Source organism: Chanodichthys erythropterus, chromosome 16 (assembly GCF_024489055.1).
Source record: "Chanodichthys erythropterus isolate Z2021 chromosome 16, ASM2448905v1, whole genome shotgun sequence".
Taxonomy (NCBI): domain Eukaryota; kingdom Metazoa; phylum Chordata; class Actinopteri; order Cypriniformes; family Xenocyprididae; genus Chanodichthys; species Chanodichthys erythropterus.
The window spans coordinates 30,310,245-30,329,610 of NC_090236.1; the positions used below are offsets into that span (position 1 = coordinate 30,310,245).

Genomic DNA, 19,366 nt, shown 5'->3' on the forward strand with positions numbered 1-19,366 from the left:
GTAAACTCATGAAGAGCGCTTGGAGGCTAATATCTTGGATGGACTGGGACTGGAATCGCAGGTATTTATTTAATACTGTAAAATCTCATTGTTTTGTTATGTCTAATTTTGTTTTTGTTTTTTCTATAATTAATACACTGTGTGCAATCATACAATAAGCGAAAGCATTATTACATTTTTTACCGGTTACTAGCCTAATGCATTTACTTCCCTATTTAGTTATGTACGTTTATTATGTGGAGATGACCATTTAATCAGTGTCAACAATAACTCCATTGTGAATTCTCCAAATGAATTAAATGAAATCTTAACTGATGGACATAATCCAACTTTTCCATGTATTAGCGCCTCATTAAACGCGTTGATTCCTGCTATCCAGGGCGCAGGACTAAAACCATGTAATCCCATTATGCTCATTAGAAAGTCAAATGTTAGCAAGTCAGACTTAACTAAGATAAAGGACCCAAACGTCTTATGGCGATTTCAACTATTTGCCCGTGGTAACATTTCAATTTGATTAAGGGAAGAAAAAAATGCGGCTATCATTGTATTTTGGCATTTTATACTAGTGAAAAGAGTTTTTTTTTTTTTTCAAAAACAGGCACAGTACAAAACCCTTAAAGCATCTTTTGGAAGAGCGCCGATGAAGCGGAAGAAAAAGGCTGATGCACTGGATCTTTTCAGGTTTCCATTTTGTCACTTTGGGGTTTTGGCTTGGCAAAGCTTAAAAGGTGACCGTTTATTGCTTGTCAGGTTTATACCCGTTATTATGTGTTCCAACGTCCCACAGTGGGTAGCTAATAGTATTGTGCAGAAACTGGAATCGCTACTGGGCGGTTTCATGTAGGCTTTGCAAAGTTTGGTCAGATTTGATTAAATATATTAAAATAATAATAATAATAAAAAATAAATGTGAATAAAAAAGTTTTCCCACTCTTTTCCTGTGCGCGTTAAAGCAGGCAGATTTTAGTAGTGACATTTTAGGAAACTAAATGCACAGTCGCCGTCATTAATTATGAGCCCCATATAGTCAACACTTATAATTACTAAAGAAAGTGAAACGATTACGCACGGTTTATAACTATCAGTGTCAACAATCTTAGGATGCGCGCTAAGCTGGGAACAACGCCTATCAAGATTCTCATAAGCTTTAAATCTGCTCATATTCGGATTATCGCCTGCAAAAATATGGAGGATAAGACTGAAAATCTTTGAGTCCAGCGCATTTTCATTAGTGCATGGCAACAGTGGCATCGGGGTGCCAGCTGCCAGCTTGAACAAACACCAGTTGATTCCCCGATACCCAAACTCTTTAAAGCCTACTAAATCCCTCATGTCCAAGCGGCCTCTGGGGGGTACAGCGTAATCCTCAATACAGCAAATATATCACTAATTATTTGTCCAAAAAATATTAGGCTACCTCGGGAGGGCCCAGGCTAACAGGTGCTTGAGAAAGCTGGGCTCATCGTGCACCCCGGGTAGGGGGACTTTGTTGCCAAAGTACAGGCTGTCCAGGCGCCCCTAGTTTTACACGGTGCTGAGTCTGCAGATAATTGCCATGATATCTTTATTGCTAGGACTGTGCTCCGAGCTTTAAAATATCCGTCCCTGTCGAGTTTCTCTTCGATGCACCTGGTATTTCAAACTTGTTCTTTTTGTGCGCCTGGGTCCTGGACAGCAGCTGCTTAAAACAAGCAAAGAGGGAGGCCCGTCTCCGTCTACAACGTCTCCAAGACGTGTTGGCATGGTTTTCTTGTCTTTAATGTACCATTAGCCTTTGTCTTGACACAATATGGGAACAGTAAAGCATGACGTGCGTTATAATAAAACACATTTTCAATGATCCACCCGGATTCAGGGCGCCAACACGAGCCAGCCGACGGGATTGTTTTGTCCTCCAAGTCCAGGGGCAATAGACGCACTGCAGTGGCTTGATCAAGCCATTAAATTTATGTCCACCAATGTTTCACGTGCAGAAAAAAGGACCGGAGCGCTGCCTCCCAAGGACATTGATTCCCTCGCCATCACCTGGCGTTCGGTTTAGAGGGAAGGGTAATGCGAGGCGCTCCGAAAAGTGACTCCGTTAACATAAGGCCCTCACCATCCTGCTCCATTGTTTCGTCTTGTTAATAACTCATTACCCGGATTTAACAAATCCTCCATTGCATATGTTTGGTGTCTCCATATTTTGATCCGTACGATTAAGCAGATGTTACGATTGAAAACTGAAAAGTCCAAGGCTACTCATGTCTGAAAGGAGAAGAGCGGTCTCCGCGCGGGACTAACAAAGAGCCTTGGAGATCTTCAGAGAGACATTTACGACCAATAAACAGACTTCAACCTGCTCTATTTCAGCCATTGTGTCCTTTTTGAATAATTAAGGTTAATAAGAATAGGTTTGTATACTTTGAATGCCAGGACCACAGGTGCGGGGTGACGTGATGAATGATGTGCCTGATTTTTGCCAAGCTTGAGAGCCCTTCTCTTGGACCTTCAAGCTGATAGAAAATATTGTCATTTCTTTAATTCACAGCATTACTTTCATTCAGAACAAAGCCGGGTGATGAAAAGCTTATGTTGTAATGAAACACTACGTGGTGGCTGCAGTGCCTCAGAAAAGAAAGAGCGAGTCAATGCCCGGGCGCGCTTTGGTTTGTGCGCACGTAGTCTGCTCCATCTAAATCAAATAAAGGGAACCTTTCCAACTTTTAAAAGACCACGTTTTACCTTTATTATGGCCTTTACGGCTGTGTCCATTAAGCATATGGTGCGAAAGCAGCAGCCTTTGTACTGACGAAACCCTCGACACAGCAACCGGTGTCTATTGCGAATCATTTAACTTCTTAGCAGCCAAACGGGATCCAAGGAAACAAGTGCACAAAAGCGCGCACGCGTGCGGGATTTTTAAGAAAAAGAAAATATTGTTCAATTGAGCATAAAAGGAGAGAATTACCCCCTTAGGCAGCTCCTCGTTCTCTTTTGTAACAAAAGACGCCAGTTACCTCCAGAAAAAAATACTGTTATGCCATGACATTGGACCTTGGAAAATAAAATATCACCAAGGCAGGCTGGGTTTTTGCGCACGGGATGTCCAGCTAACAAGAGCGAAATGGGAAGCTGGTAGAGTTTTGCTCATCTGACTGTGGCCTCCCTCTCTTCACCTCAAAGATTCAATTCAGGGAAAAAATTATACTTTCTTGCTGCAGTTACTTTAACATAAGGCGTTCTTTATGCATTTAATGTGCATATTTAATATATTGTTGTGATATTCTTAATACGTCACTAAAATAAAATGATGAATTATATTAAGTTTTTACCTTGTGATCAGCGTTACAGAGCACACATGTTCAAAGTTAACAAGTCAAACAATACTTGAACGTTAAAACACAAGGCATGACACCTCTTAATATGATGATCATGATTAACCTACCGCCATTTTTAATTATTAGTTTTTAGTTTTGATGGTTAATGAACCGATTACAGCAATTCATCAAATTGTATTTGTGTTTTTCCAAGTCACGATCAAAGCAAACTTCTAGACAAAAAAGTCCAATCGTTACTTTAGAAACCATATCTGACAGTACAAAACTTGCATTGTGCGTAAAATATTAAGTGCTAAGCTATATGCAAAACTTTGAACTTTACACTCCATAACACAAGGTTCACGATTAGCCACAATAGTATCTCTGGTGCTTTATAATAACAATTCTGATTGGTCGCCCTGCACCAGGGACAGCTGGCTTTGCTTGGCCATGGAACCCCATACCACCCTTGGTGGACCATACACAACGACACTGACCTTACCGCGGGGAAAGCCAAAATGTGCCTTTGACTGAATTAGCCTCAAAGACGTCGTGCTATGATCTTTGTTCGCCACAGAATGGACTGAATATTGTTCTTAATATGAGAGGCATTGTATCCAGCTTTTGCGTGCCTCATATGAAATATTACTGCTCCTTTATTCAAACCCTCGTATTTCAAGGCAGGCATGTAGTTACCGTATGCGGTTTTGTGTCAGTGCTAAGATATCCAGACCCAGCCTGTCACTGCATTCAAATGCCTGGATCCCATACTTTTATTAATGCTTTTTGCTTTGTTTGAACCCATCGCAAGGGAATGCACATATTCCGATAGTTCTTCAAGGAATGAGGGCTTAGCAGAACAACGCGACTAAATATGTTAATAGCATGCAACATGAGGGCTTTCATAGAGCTTTCGGTTGCTATGAATTCTCATATAATAAATAATTATTAATCGCACTCTGGCTGGCATAGGCTTTTTTTCCCATGACATGACAAAATTAAAAAGTAAAATTTGGCAAAATGTAAAAAAAAAAAAAAAAAAAAAAAAAAAAGCTTTAAAATAAAACATTTATGGTTGTTGGTTCGTCTAAAATGCCGTTGTATAGTTCTACTTTTTCATTTGTCGAGGTTTTCCTTTGTTTTTTTTTACAACTTTAATTTCCAAACCACAGCCTTCTGCCTATGAGAAGGGAACAGCTTCGCGTTGATAATTGATCCACTTTTTTATTCAGACTTCTACCTTCCGCAAAGAGACAGAAAAGTCGGCTAAAATGTGATAAATTACAAATATGCAAATTTCATTCACTGGCGTTTGTAAGTGTGTCTATCTGAAAGTGAATAAGGCCTTGCAGTCAGTCTGCGCGCACTCGGGGAGCTCGGGACCCCAGGGCGCGGATCAAAGCGCCCCATTCTTTTTCATCCCCGGTATTCTCCCACAAACGATTTCGATACAATATGTTTCCATGATGCACGTCATGTGCTTGGGACGCAGAACTCGCTGCATCTTAGCTCAATGCGTCGACCGCCCTTTGTTCGACAGGATGGACTTGAGAGGGTTTTTCCCCTAGTTGCCAGGCTTCTAAAGTGTAAAAGCATGCATCATTTTTCACCAGGTCTCGTTTTAATATTCACAAAAGGGAATCTATGAAAACAGACCTTTCAGTTGTTCGCTGGCATGAACCTCACTGCTGTCCAACTGATTTCTCCTATTATAAGCATTTCTCAGCGGGGAGGTATTTGCAACACAAATGCAGCTGTAACACACACACACACACACACAAAATAGAAATATATTTAGAGTAAAGATGTCCAGCTTTATGACATTAATAAATTATTTCTCTGCAACAAATGAATAAATTAAGTGGGGACTATATTAATATAAAGGTGTTATTTTGTTGTTTTTTATTCATTTTAATTGCTGAGTCCCTTTGGCAACCCCATTACTTAAAAAAAAAAAAAAAAAAAAAAAAAAACTTCACTTATCTGTTCAATTGTTTTCCAGCTTTGAACAAACTTATAGCTGTGGCGAAGAAGCAAAGGCGTACAGCTCAGTGCAACTTGACCACAAGTTTAGAGTGATTGGCTGAAATGGCCTTGGGCCAGAGCCGGGAAAGCTTCCAGGCCAGACTCCCATTAACCCTCTATGGTGAAACTCTGCTGGAATCCAACACACCAGCCATCGCCATTTATCTACCAACTAATGAAACTAATTAATTTCTGGAGTTCAGCTAAAATTCCACTTTGTTGTTTTACAACCTGAGCCTGTGAAAGTAGCAAACAACTTTAGTGCTATACCCCCTCCTGGGATTGTTTTAGCTAATGATATATATCTGACATCTTATAGTAGTTTCTATGGTAACTAGGCTGCAAGCGGTTTGGACCACGCTGGTCTGTTCAGTAGCACAGCAGTATGGAAAAGTTGTTTTGTGATTCTGGCAATGGACCAGTTAGTGGAAGATTACAAGGAATTAGGCCATAATCACATAATCCCTGAGAAAAGGGTCACGGCACAGTGATCAGTCTGATCAAGTCATAACCCAATAACCGTCCGTTGTACATGACAGATAGTTAAAAGAGAAATTGGTAATTGATTCTAAGCTTGTCCCTGAGGGTCAGTGGGGTCTGGTGAGACCAGAGTTTGGAGAACAGCTCTGCAGGGGTTTGCCACTGTTTATACAGAACACTACAGCTACCAGCCAAACCACTCCGTTCTAGAGATTTAGAAGGTCAATGCTACTACATTTCATCCTATAGGTGATTAACCTAAAATGAACTCTTTTAAAATTGTTTGATTTTTTTAAAGAGTGTACAATACAACAAAACGTAAAAGTAGTGGGCATTTCTATGATCATTTATTCTGTACAGTGTGAAGAAGTGAAATAAAGACCGAGCGAAAGCGATGGGGGCTGAGCAAGACTAAAGACTGAAATGGGTTCGAGAGCCAAGATCTTATTGTTTGGTTTCACAGCCATTGAGATGGCCTCCAAAGCTGTGCATTCCGCTGGTTTTGTGCTGTATGCGGCATGCGGAAAGCTAAAGACCATTCTTGGAGCACTCTTTACTGTGGCAGAAGAATGCATACAGTTACTCATGTCTGCACCTCTCCAACAGCATTCAGGCTTAAGAGCTGCAGTAGACTGAGTCCATTCACAGCACAGTCAATTACAGTCAGTTAAAGTCACGATAGCCTTTGTTTTCTCTTAATGGGAGCTCTGTGTGGCTTCACTATGGGGGAAATCTAATGAATTTACTTAAAGAGATTTGAAGTTTTCTCTTTGCTTTGCTTGAAAACATGCCAAAACAGTTCAAACGCACTGTACAGTGCCGTGATATCTTCACTGACAAAATGAATAGACTTTTGTTTAAATTCATGGAGTAGGAATTATTGTGCAAATGACTTATTACGAAGAGCAGCTTGATACAGATCAATATCCTTAAATATAATTATAGACTGTGAATTCTACTTAGGTAGACTCTAACTAGGTATTTTCTTCTTCAGACCAAAAACAATTAAAATAATTAAAACGATTAAGGATTTTATTTCTGATTTATAAAGAAAAAAAAGTTCTATTATGCGACTTTCATACCATAGTCAAGTTTTGAAATGACAAAAACATGCAATGCACAGACTAAAGGCCCGTTCACACCAAGGATGATAACGATAAAGATATAACGACACATTTAAAAGAATACAACTATAACAATAACGGCACAGAAAAACAATATTGTTGATTTTTTCCAATCAGAATCCAAGAGCCTGAGCATTTAAAGCGCTAGAGACATAACTGCAGCACGCACTAAGAATAAACAGAACAATATATGAACAATATGTGGATACTACACTCTAAAACATGCTGGGTTAAAAACAACCCAAGTTGGGTTGAAAATGGACAAACCCAGCGGCTGGGTTAAATGTTTGCCTGGGCAGTTCTATTTAACTCAACTATTGTTTAAAAATGACTGTATGGCTGGCTTAAATTGAACCCAAAATAGGTTGGAAATTAAAAATCAGACACATAATTACTAGAGGGAACAATCAAATTCAAAAGCAGTCTTAAAATGCCAGGGATTGGGTTGTTTTCACCCAGCTATTTTTTTCAACCAATTTTGGATTTATTTTTTTAGCCAGCAAAATAGTAATATAGTAAAAGGCATATTTTTGCTCACCCCCAAATAGGAGCAAATTTGTCAGGTATTTTAAGCTGAAACTTGACCAGACCAGATTACATCTTGTGAAAGAGGGCATAATAGGTGCCTTTTAACCCAACCTGCTGGGTTAGTCCATAATTAACCCAACTTAGGTTGTTTTTAACCCAGCATTTTTTAGAGTAAGGGCAAACATCTATTAATAAGCAATTTAATAAATGTTTATTGTTTAATTATTATTCATTAAACTTATTGATAAATGTTAATTTATTAAACATATTAATAAATTAACATTTCCAACATATTTTGGGTTCATTTTAAGCAAGCTATACAGTAATTTTTAAACAATAGTTGACTTAAATAAAACTACCCAGCAGGTTGGGCAAACATTTAACCTAACCGCTGGATTAAAACAACCCATTGACTGGGTTAAAATGTAATAGAGTGTAATATAGTTATCAATTTGTGGTGCCATTTCTATTTCAAATGTGAAGCCGTGGTTGCCTGTTTAGAAGAAAGAAAGAACTCCAATTTATACTTCATCTTCCTCATCAGCAAGGGTCACCTGGGAATCTGCAATTAAATAAAACACTTAATTTAGCAAAAAGCTTCAAAACACAAAGGAAATCTTATACACTAAAACAACAGCACCCATTAAAATAATCTAATATATACCAAACAAGTTTGGCTTTCACAAAATAATCCAAAATTATTTGTTTTATATTAAATTAGTGCAAAACTGAATATCACTAGTAAATCATACATTTCATTGACATTAGAACACCTATAAATTGTGATGCAGGAACTGTGGTTTTTACCATCCCAAGTCATTTTTTGTACCAATCGAGTGAATGTGAGTACTGCCCATGGGAGGGGCAACATGACATTTCCCTGGCCGATTCAAAACAGGTCACGGACCCTCCATAGACACCAAGGCGGTGGGAGGGAGAACTTAACCACACCGTGTAACCGAATCAAACCAGTGGTTACCCCTTTTCAGCCCACTGGAATAGCCATAACAATACCATTCACATTGCAGCAGAGAAGACATGCTCCTTTGAGACTGACTGAGAGGCTTTTTATCAACTGCGAGGCTTTGTAGCCTTTTAGAGAAGAAAAAGAAAAAAAAAAAAAAAGCTCGTTTTGAAAGTTGTTTGTTTTTTTATTAAGTCATTTTATTTTTTTTATTTATTGTGGGTCTAAAATATGAGGTCAAAAGAGTCTTAATAATGGCTAATAACAGAATATGCAGTTTTAAGCGGAGAAAAAAGTCAAGCTCAGGACTGCCCTAGTGCTGACCTACGCCTTTCAGGTTGCTTGAACACATCAGAATTGCCATTGTTGAAGTTGATTAATTGAGTCTGATAAGTTACCATGAATGAAGATTGTTATAGAGTTTAATGTGGTGGGCCTGGGTTTGTAAATGCCTCTTTCAAATAGTTGTGCAGAAAAGCATATGGGCCAGACGTATTCATGAACAAAAAGAAGAAAAAATTTATTATGGTTGCGTCCAAGCAGACTTGTCCCCCTTCTTTTGATCATTTGCCGAATGACTTTGAAGCCATGCACTTGCCATATTAAAAAGGGAACATTTAACTCTTGTAGAAAAAAGTGAGATTTTAAGATGCTGCTTAAACTTAACTCTCTTTCATAGTGTTTACAATGTGGTTAAAAAGTTTAATACTTTCTATATTAAACAATTGTTAATTGTTGTTGTTGTTGACATTTTCCTCAATCAAACATACTGGCATTTAAATTGGATTAATTTTAGAAGACAATATTCATTATTAGAAATTTAGCTCAGCTGACAAGACCACTCAGACAGGCAAGGCAAACTTGGCACGGATGTCCAAATAAAAGCTTGTAAACGTGCAGGCTTGAAATTATTCACACCACCTTAGATTGGTGACACACTGAATAAACATAATCTGCTGTGTGACAACAATGTTTGCCAACTCTTTTCCAAGTGTCAAGACCCTCAGTAGCCAGTGCCTTATCTCCAGTGTCTCAATTATTGGGTGTCAGTGGTGATGTATGGACCAGATTCCCGTGGTTTAGACAGGGGCCGGCTAGCGGTTGTAGAGGTCACTGGCCAGGCCCTCTGGACAGAGGACCAGTGACCCCCCTTCATGCTGACCCACTATAAACTACTGCAGTGGACTGTAGACATCTCTATCCAGAGCTCAGGCTGCAAGTACAAGGCTTAATACTTAAGCAAATATAAAGAGGGTTAGACATAAAGTGAAATCTTTGATCCTTCTTTTACATTTAATGCTTTTATACAATATTTATATTAAAATATAAAATTATATATACACATATAAACTCTTATGCTCACCAAGGCTGCATTTATTTGATCAAAACTACAGTAAAAATAGTAATATTATTAAATGTTTTTTTAAAAAAAAATTGTATTTTGATATATTTTAAAATTTAATTTATTTAATTAATTTTCAGCATCATTACTCCAGTCTGCAGTATCATATGATCCTTCAGAAATCATTCTGATATGCTGATTTGGTGCTCAAGAAACATTTCTTATTATTATCAATGTAGAAAACTGTTGTGCAGAACCAGACATATTGTCTATAACTACTGGCCTGTTGAAATCCACAGACAGGACAGCGTTGTAATCTGGGCAGATTGATTAGTTAGCTTCTGTGCATCAGATATTTGTGTCCGAGAGCTTCTATATTGACAGAGGGTATTAAGTCTTTCAGTTATCTAGCCAAGTCATGCCTGCTAAGCTCATTAACCTAGATCCCAATCATCAGAAAGTCAATAATAGGCAAAAGAGAGATTAAAAAGTAGCTGTGGCAAGACAACTCTCTCCATCATTTCTCATTCCTGCTCCTCATGTGTCAGTGCAAATATGATAATAGTGCACAAGGCAGCCTTTCAAAGTGATGTGACATGTTTGGTTAAATCAATATCTTTGAAATCTTTATAAACATTATTTTTTTTTTTTTTTGATGTGATTAATTTGAGGACATAATGCTATACTACAACTGTAATCAAGTTAAATTAGATCTTTTAGTTACTTTTCTGTGTTGTTATCTCTTTCAGGTTGACATGCACTAACCTAATCCAGGGAGAGCATCTGCACCTCTCTCACTCTGTAGGCTGATGTCCACGACTTTGTCCCTTTTCTGCTGGTCTCCAGCACCTATACGTGGCTTACAGCAGAGGAACATTTAAACTACAAAGTCCATCACCCCAAAACCAGAACAGTTTCAGTCGGAAGGTTTCTTACCAAAGGTGCCACTTTGCTATTTAGGCACAACTTTTTAAAAGTATCGTCTGCTGGACTCTTCTGCTGTGGTGAGCAAGGAGCATCCATCTACAAGAAAAAGACATCCGAGATATCTCAAATTTTCTCAAATACACATGTTGGTTTCACTTTATTAATGCGGACATCTCATAGATGCAGTTGGTTTTATACAGAGGTCATGATCTTTGCTAAACTCCAAACTATTTGCTGAAAATGAAAATATATCAACCTTGTAAATGAGGACCACATAGTGAAAACATCATGAAAGCCTTTCAAGTAATGAGGACTACAAACCCAATTCCAAAAAAGTTGGGACACTGTACAAATTGTGAATAAAAAAGGAATGCAATAATTTACAAATCTCATAAACTTATATTTTATTGACAATAGAATATAAATAACATATCAAATGTTGAAAGTGAGACATTTTGAAATGTCATGCCAAATATTGGCTCATTTTGGATTTCATGAGAGCTACACATTCCAAAAAAGTTGGGACAGGTAGCAATAAGAGGCTGGAAAAGTTAAATAACCATATAAGGAACAGCTGGAGGACCAATTTGCAACTTATTATGTCAATTGGCAACATGATTGGGTATAAAAAGAGCCTCTCAGAGTGGCAGTGTCTCTCAGAAGTCAAGATGGGCAGAGGATCACCAATTCCCCCAATGCTGCAGTGAAAAATAGTGGAGCAATATCAGAAAGGAGTTTCTCACAGAAAAATTGCAAAGAGTTTGAAGTAATCATCATCTACAGTGCATAATATCATCCAAAGATTCAGAGAATCTGGAACAATGTCTGTGCGTAAGGGTCAAGGCTGGAAAACCATACTGGATGCCCGTGATCTTCGGGCCCTTAGACGGCACTGCATCACATACAGGGATGCTGCTGTAATGGAAATCACAACACGGACTGCAGAAAACATTGTCGGTGAACACAATCCACCGTGCCATTCGCCATTGCCGGCTAAAACTCTATAGGTCAAAAAAGAAGCCATATCTAAACATCATCCAGAAGCGCAGGCGTTTTCTCTGGGCCAAGGCTCATTTAAAATGGACTGTGTCAAAGTGGAAAACTGTTCTGTGGTCAGACGAATCAAAATTTGAAGTTCTTTTTGGAAAACTGGGAAACCATGTCATCCGTACTAAAGAGGACAAGGACAACACAACTTGTTATCAGCACTCAGTTCAGAAGCCTGCATCTCTGATGGTATGGGGTTGCATGAGTGCGTGTGGCATGGGCAGCTTACACATCTGGAAAGGCACCATCAATGCTGAAAGGTATATCCAAGTCCTAGAACAACATATGCTCCCATCCAGATGTCGTCTCTTTCAGGGAAGACCTTGCACTTTCCAACATGACAATGCCAGACCACATACTGCATCAATTACAACATCATGGCTGCGTAGAAGGATCCGGGTACTGAAATGGCCAGCCTGCAGCCCAGATCTTTCACCCATAGAAAACATTTGGCGCATCATAAAGAGGAAGATGCGACAAAGAAGACCTAAGACAGTTGAGCAACTAGAAGCCTGTATTAGACAAGAATGGGACAACATTCCTATTCCTAAACTTAAGCAACTTGTCTCCTCAGTCCCCAGACGTTTGCAGACTGTTATAAAAAGAAGAGGGGATGCCACACAGTGGTAAACATGCGCTTGTCCCAACTTTTTTGAGATGTGTTGATGCCATGAAATTTAAAATCAACTTATTTTTCCCTTAAAATTATACATTTTCTCAGATTAAACATTTGATATGTCATCTATGTTGTATTCTGAATAAAATATTTGAAACTTCCACATCATTGCATTTTGTTTTTATTCACAATTTGTACAGTGTCCCAACTTTTTTTGGAATCGGGTTTGTATTTCATATGTCTCATAAGTAAGCTTTCAACATATTTCACTATATTACTGAGGACATCGTCATGTAAACATACCCTCAAAATGATTTGATCGCAAACAGAGAAGCGAAATCCGCTTAAAAAGTTAGAAAAGAAAGAGTTATTGGTGCTTGTGCCATGGTATATGCTCAGTGTGATGAACTCTCGACTTCTAAGACCTTGTCCATACGTACACAGGTATTTTTATAGACAGATTTTTCCTCCTTCATTTAAAAAAACATCTCCGTCCACATGAAAATGCAAAAACACGCTATGAAGCGCTGTCAAAACTCAACCGTAAAGCCAAGTTGGTCAAGCCAAAATCTCCGGTTTCACTAGCTACACGTCAACACTGCAACCGGAGTTTCTGAAAATCTTCACCCTAGCAGGAGTTTTCAAAAAGGTTCAGTTTCAGTGACCTGATACTGCGTTTGCGTGTGGACAAACAGCCAAACCGCATAGAAAAAGTTGCGGTTTTGAAAATACCTTTGTTCATGTGGACAGGGCCTAAGGGTACGATGTCCTAAAAAGGGGAATGTTTTTCCTTTGCGTTTTTCACATACAGATGGCAATGCTGTTAAAGTGATCCCCGTTCACATGGATCCACAAAAATGATTAAAAATGCTGTATTATGCATGCCAGGCCAGTTTATGACGAGTTCACTTTGTAAAGAAAAACTATACACACCTATAGAAAGGATACATAATACGCATGCACATGACATCACCGATTTCAATAGCGTTATCGTTTTCAAAAAATTGCACTTTGATTTCCTATTTAAAGACTGCCCTGAAATACTGTGACCTTTTTATTTCTTGTCGTGTTTACATTTGCATGTCTTTTTTTTCTGATTACATCTACTTGTTCTTTACTTTTATAAAATATTTTACTTCTTCTTTTTGAGGTTTAGTATATTCTGTAACATGAATATATGTTGTGATACTGTTAATGTTAAGTTGATAATGTGGGCAAAAAAAAAAGCACTTTGAAACCTGTTTTCAAAAGTTTGTGTTTTTTCAGACCCCCAAAACGGTGTTGTTATGTAAATGAATAGCCAAAACACATAACATTTTTTCAGTTTTTAGTGTTGTGTAAACACCCCTAAGATCATCTAACTGTGTGGCGTAAATTACATTAATGATGCAATTTGAATCAATCGCATGCATTAATGTGTTAACGTTGACAGCCCAAATATATATATGCTATACGTACTTGTCCGCGCGGTCAAAAAATGGGACTTCTGTAAAGAGTCTCTGCGTACACCCTTCGATGATGATTTTTACATAATGCAGACCCTAGCGAACCCTAACCCAGTTGCGCATGTGTAAAGTATAGCTGGGGTGCTTTCTCAAGTGTTTAAGTTCACTTAAGACATAACCTACTATGTTTGCTAGGATAATCGTCAAGACGGGCATGTTGACATAATTTTTGTGTGAATTTGTCCGTTCAAGCGCAAGAAAAATCAATATTTGCACGCTGTAAACAACACGCTTCCGCACTTCCACTTCGGATGAGCGCACAAATCTTCTCATAACGCTTATGCGAGTTCTATTTCGCTTCTTGTGCTCAAATGTTACATTTGGCAAGGCTTAAATGAGTTTTGTTTAAACACAGATAGAAACCAGTGTTGCCAATTGCTTTCAGTTGAAAGTAGTTAAAACAGGTCACTAAATGTCGCTAGATGACATTATACTGGCAAGTCCACTGATCTATATTAAAGGTGCCATCGAATTGAAAATTGAATTTACCTCGGCATAGTTGAATAACAAGAGTTCAGTACATGGAAATGACATACAGTGAGTCTCAAACACCATTGTTTCCTCCTTCTTATATAAATCTCATTTGTTTAAAAGACCTCCGAAGAACAGGGGAATCTCAACATAACACTGACTGTTACGTAACAGTCGGGGTGTACACCCCCAATATTTGCATATGCCAGCCCATGATCGAGACATTACACAAGGGCAGCCAGTATTAACGCCTGGAGCTGTGCACAGCTGAATCATCAGACTAGGCTAATCACAAGCAAGGACAACAGCGAAAAATGGCAGATGGAGCAATAATAACTGACATGATCCATGATAACATGATATTTTTTAGTGATATTTGTAAATTGTCTTTCTAAAAGTTTTGTTAGCATGTTGCTAATGTACTGTTAAATGTTTATGCAATGATAGAGTCAAGAGCTTGGGAGGGGGCGGAGAGTGCGAGCAATTAAAGGGGCCGCAGCCTGAATCTGCGCATTTCTAATTATGCCTCAAAATAGGCAGTTAAAAAATGAATAAAAAAAATCTATGGGGTATTTCGAGCTGCAACTTCACAGACACATTCAGGAGACACCTTAGACTTATATTACATCTTGTAAAAAAAAAAGTTCGATGGCACCTTTAATATAAACATAGATCAGTGGGCGAGTCACGGAATCTAGATAAGGTTTGTCCAAGAAGTTGCTAAATTTGTCACTAGGCATTTGAAAGTCTCAAAAGGGTCAGGGAAGTCGCTAAATCTAGCGACAAAATCAATACTGATAGCAATGTGTACTGTTCAGGTCTCTTCATTTTACAATATTGATGTTTTTACTGTATTTTGATCAAATAAATGGAACTTTCCCACTGAGCAAATTACGTCCAGAAGACGTCTTTTTGAGGTCTTGTCTCAGGTTGAAAAGACGTCCACTGAGGGGCCAGAATGAAAGTTTTTATGACGTCTTTTTTTGACGTCTTCTGGACATCCGATATAGACGAACACGCAGAATCACCAAAGGAGAAAAATCACAATTTTTAAGCCACCATCGTGGAGATGAGTGTTTGCTTTAGTTAGGCTCTTGACCCTTGCCTTATTAATATTAGAGTTTGTTTGGGCAGTTAACTGAGTCATAACAGCCAGACAAGTAAAGAGAAATGATCAGGTGTTGATTATGGTGTCATATAATCATTATTTTGACCTGAATCACTGAACTCATTTAGAGCCCAATCTCTGAGTTAGATTTACATTATTGATTACAGCAGAACTGAGATTCTACAGGAGAAGATCAGCTTTTACAATATGATTCAAATGATTTCAGAAAAGGTGTGTTGAACAACAAAAAAAAAAGTATTTATTTTTGGCAAACACAGACATCAAGAATCATCCTGTGAATCTCAACAGTGGTGGCCATCAAAAAGCATGTTGCAGTGCATTCTGGGAGCCACCAATCAAAATTCATCCATGGCTCCCATCATGCATTGCTGCATGAATAAATTATGAGCTTAATTGTCTTAGTAATTTCCTTTATTCTCATATTTTATTTTGTTCTGTTTATGCGACTTTTTAGTAGCTTGTTTTCTAATGTTCAGAGTTGATCTGTTTATCAGAATATGTTGCTTGTCACCGTCGTTCAGATTCACAGGCTGATTCTTGATGTCTGTGTGTGCCTAAGATAAAAAAAAATTATCACGTGAAATCCTTAATATTATATTGATAAAGCTGATCTTGTGCTGTAGAATCACAGTTCTGCTGTAATCAATAATGCAAATCTAACTCAGAGATTGGGCTCTTCATGAGTTCAGTGATTCAGGTCAAATAATGATTATGTGAGACCATAACCAACACCTGATCATTTCTCTTTACTTGTCTGGCTGTTATGACTCAGTTAACTACCCAAACAAACTTACGTCTTCTGGACGTAATTTGCTCAGTGGGTTAGTGGGCATAAGAGACTTTCAAAAACATTAAAAAGTAACCCTTAGTAACCCTAAACTTTTAAATGGTATTGTATATATAACAAAAAATAGCATGTAATGGCAAACATTGGGTATTTGTCTCTATTAAGGCATTCTCAGCTGTTTTCATGTGCAGTTTTTGTTTAATTAATGACATCCGACACAGGCAGGCCTCAACGAGTTGATCCGAGTTGCATTTGTTCGCCTGCTAAATAGAGTGTGGGGTACAGAGCAAAACAAAAACAAAACTTATACATATTCATCAGCCTTCACCAATTGAGGCCAGAGATGAGAGGCTTAATGGGCGTGCACCTGTTAAAGTCTGTTCTGGGTTAACCTCTACTGTATATGTGCTCTGTGTGTGTGTGCGGGACAGGCCACAGGTGCAGATTTCATTAAGGGTTACATGATTAAAGCTCCTTCCGTCTTTCAGAGTGGTAAGATTAGCTTTGATGAAGAAAAAGACGTGTTGGTGTAAATATCATGGGAGAGCATATTGATTCCATGTGGACAAAACTGTATCGCTCTCAGAGAAGCTACTGACCGCAAAGCTGACTGAGGCGTTGTGCAGAATGGCTTCCTGTCGCTGCAACGTCTGCCGTAAAAACATCTCATCCTTGATGGCATGGAAACTTAAGAGAGAAATAGTCAATGTGGCAGAGCTCATGGAGTCTAATAAAACAAAAATTTGAGTTAGGAAACTGTGTACCTCTGTCTTAAAATCTCAAACTTCTTTTCCCACACCTGATTTGAGATGCACAACTGCTTATTGAGCCTGATAACATTTAAAAACAATAAGAACAACAGAAGGCAGTGGAAAGAACAAGCACTGTAGGATTGATCTCTTTCAAAGTTTTATTATACCTTTCAATCTCCTTTTTCAGCACTGCTTCTGTCTTTCTATGATCTTTAATTTTTTGAACCGGCTCTGCATCCCCAAGAAGCTGAAAAAAAAAAAGAATGCAAAGATTCAGAGAAGTTTATGGATGTATGTATGCTACAACAAAGAGAAGCGTACCTCCATGGTTGTAGGTTCTCCTCGTTTTTGCTTCTCAATTTCAGCTTTCTGACAATGGGAGAATCACAAACATATACTAAAATTACAATGATGCATTCTGTATAGTAAGTATATGTCAATAAAGGAATACAAATAAAATGTTACTTTTGTCTTTGCATTTTCATTACAGTACATCTAGGGATAGTTCACCCAAAAATAAAAATTCTGTCATCATTTACTCACACTGAAGTTGTTCCAAACCAGTATGAATTTCTTTCTTCTGCTGAAGATATTTTGAAGACTATTTGTAAAAAAAAAAAAAAAAAACACCAAAGCTCCAAAATAAGCAAAACATGTCTGATGAAGAGCCTGCATGCTCGAAACGTAACGCGTGTGAGTCTTCTATTACATTTTTTGCTTATTTTGGAGCTTTGGTGTGCCAACTTTTTCTGTTTTTTTATTATTTTTTTGTCAAGCACCTAACTTGAGTGTATTTTTGCCAGTGATGTGTGTGCTTTTGTCCTGATTTTGCAAAGAATGTTTGTAACCAAACAGTTGTGGGGCACCATTGACTTCCATAGTGTTTTTTCCATACTATTCCGTCAACGGTGCAGCTTCACAAAAATTCCACTGTTACAATATTCTGTTATCAGTCAGAGATGTTGATTTAAACTGCAGCTGGTGAAATCTGTAGTTACCTTAGTAACTACTTACTTCTATGAAACACAAAAGAAGATAGTGTTTTTCGCCCGTACAATGAAAGTCAGTGGGGTCCAATATTGTTTGGACTCCAACGTTCTTTAAAACATCCTTTGTGTTTGTCAGAAGAAAGAAAGTTTATAGCAGGTTTAGAACAACATAATGATGACAGAATTTTCAATTTTGGGTGAACTATCCACTGAATCTAGCAACATGTTTCATGTGCCTGTCTACTTCAGCTCAGATCAAAAAGGAAATGGCTTTGAAGTTGTATCTGTTTTCCAATGGAGATTTAAATGGAGGGCCATATTCTGTGTGTCATTATATCAATCCGTGGCTCACAAAAGGTCATTTTAACACCAAATGTCCACTTTGTTTGGCATGTCCAATCAAGGCTTGACACAGCTTTGTGGAATGTCATGTTGGCTGATTGAGTGCATACGTTCAGAGCAGTGTGAAGGTCAGGTCACCTGAGGTCAGCTCGGACATCCACTTTTCCACCCGTGTTCCCCCAAAAAGGCCTAACAGAACGTGGGAGTGCCTTTTTAAGTTTCTCTTAGTAAGAGTGGGTGCAGAGTGTGTTGTTAGTCTAACCCAACACAGAAAGGATGTGAGTCCACCCTTTTTCTTTCATCCTAACCAAAGAAAAAAAGAGAATGGGAAAAACAAAGTTTCCTCGCCAGATTGTTCAGGGACCCATTGTGTGCAAAAAGGAGTAGGTGTTGATTTGTGACAATACAACAGTGAGTTGTGTAAGGCCTCATGAAGTACTCTGCATTGAGAACGAACACTAATGAAGTCATGTTACACTTCAGTCTGTTTCCTTACTAGTTTGATGGATTCAGTTACACATATAGTTTGGACATAAAATAATTAATTATTTCACATTCAACCGAAGAATAACCTTCTGAAAATCTTTGATACATTCCATGTACAGTACATTGCAAAAGTTTGGGGTCAGTATGATTTTTTTTAAGTCTCTCATGCTCATCAAGGCTGCATTTATTTGAAAAAAATAAATAAAAAATACAGTAAAAACAATAATAATGTATTTTTGAGATGGCAAAGCTGAATTTTCAGCATCATTACTCCAGTCTTCAGTGTCACATGATCCTTCAGAAATCATTCTAATATGGTGTTTTGGTGCTCAAGAAACATTTCTTATTATTATCAATGTTAAAAACAGTTATGCTGCTTAATATTTTTTTTGTGAAAACAATGACACTTTTTTCAGTATTCTTTATATTTATTTTAAACAGAAATCTTTTGTGGCATTATATATGTCTTTAATAACACTTTAATTAATTTAATGCATCCTTATTAAACGTATTCATTTACTTGAAAAATTTTCGGACCCTAAACTTTTGT

The 19,366-nt window shown here is 38.0% G+C and overlaps 1 protein-coding gene and 1 long non-coding RNA gene across 2 annotated transcripts in view; one reads left to right on the forward strand and one right to left on the reverse strand.

Moving 5' to 3' along the window:
• LOC137003305 (uncharacterized) lies at positions 1 to 10,657 on the forward strand. Its single transcript, XR_010891954.1, has 3 exons — positions 1 to 61; positions 602 to 731; positions 10,515 to 10,657. It is a non-coding gene; the product is annotated as an uncharacterized lncRNA (long non-coding RNA).
• c16h10orf67 (chromosome 16 C10orf67 homolog) overlaps positions 7,841 to 19,366 on the reverse strand; it is a 23,458-nt gene continuing 11,932 nt past the window's right edge. The window contains exons 10-16 of the mRNA XM_067363412.1: positions 17,321 to 17,368; positions 17,167 to 17,246; positions 17,012 to 17,077; positions 16,847 to 16,934; positions 10,702 to 10,788; positions 10,531 to 10,624; positions 7,841 to 8,021 (exon numbers count right to left, since the gene is read on the reverse strand). Coding sequence (XP_067219513.1) covers positions 7,981 to 8,021; positions 10,531 to 10,624; positions 10,702 to 10,788; positions 16,847 to 16,934; positions 17,012 to 17,077; positions 17,167 to 17,246; positions 17,321 to 17,368 — 504 coding nt within the window. The 3' untranslated portion in view covers positions 7,841 to 7,980. The remainder of the gene's footprint in view (positions 8,022 to 10,530; positions 10,625 to 10,701; positions 10,789 to 16,846; positions 16,935 to 17,011; positions 17,078 to 17,166; positions 17,247 to 17,320; positions 17,369 to 19,366) is intronic.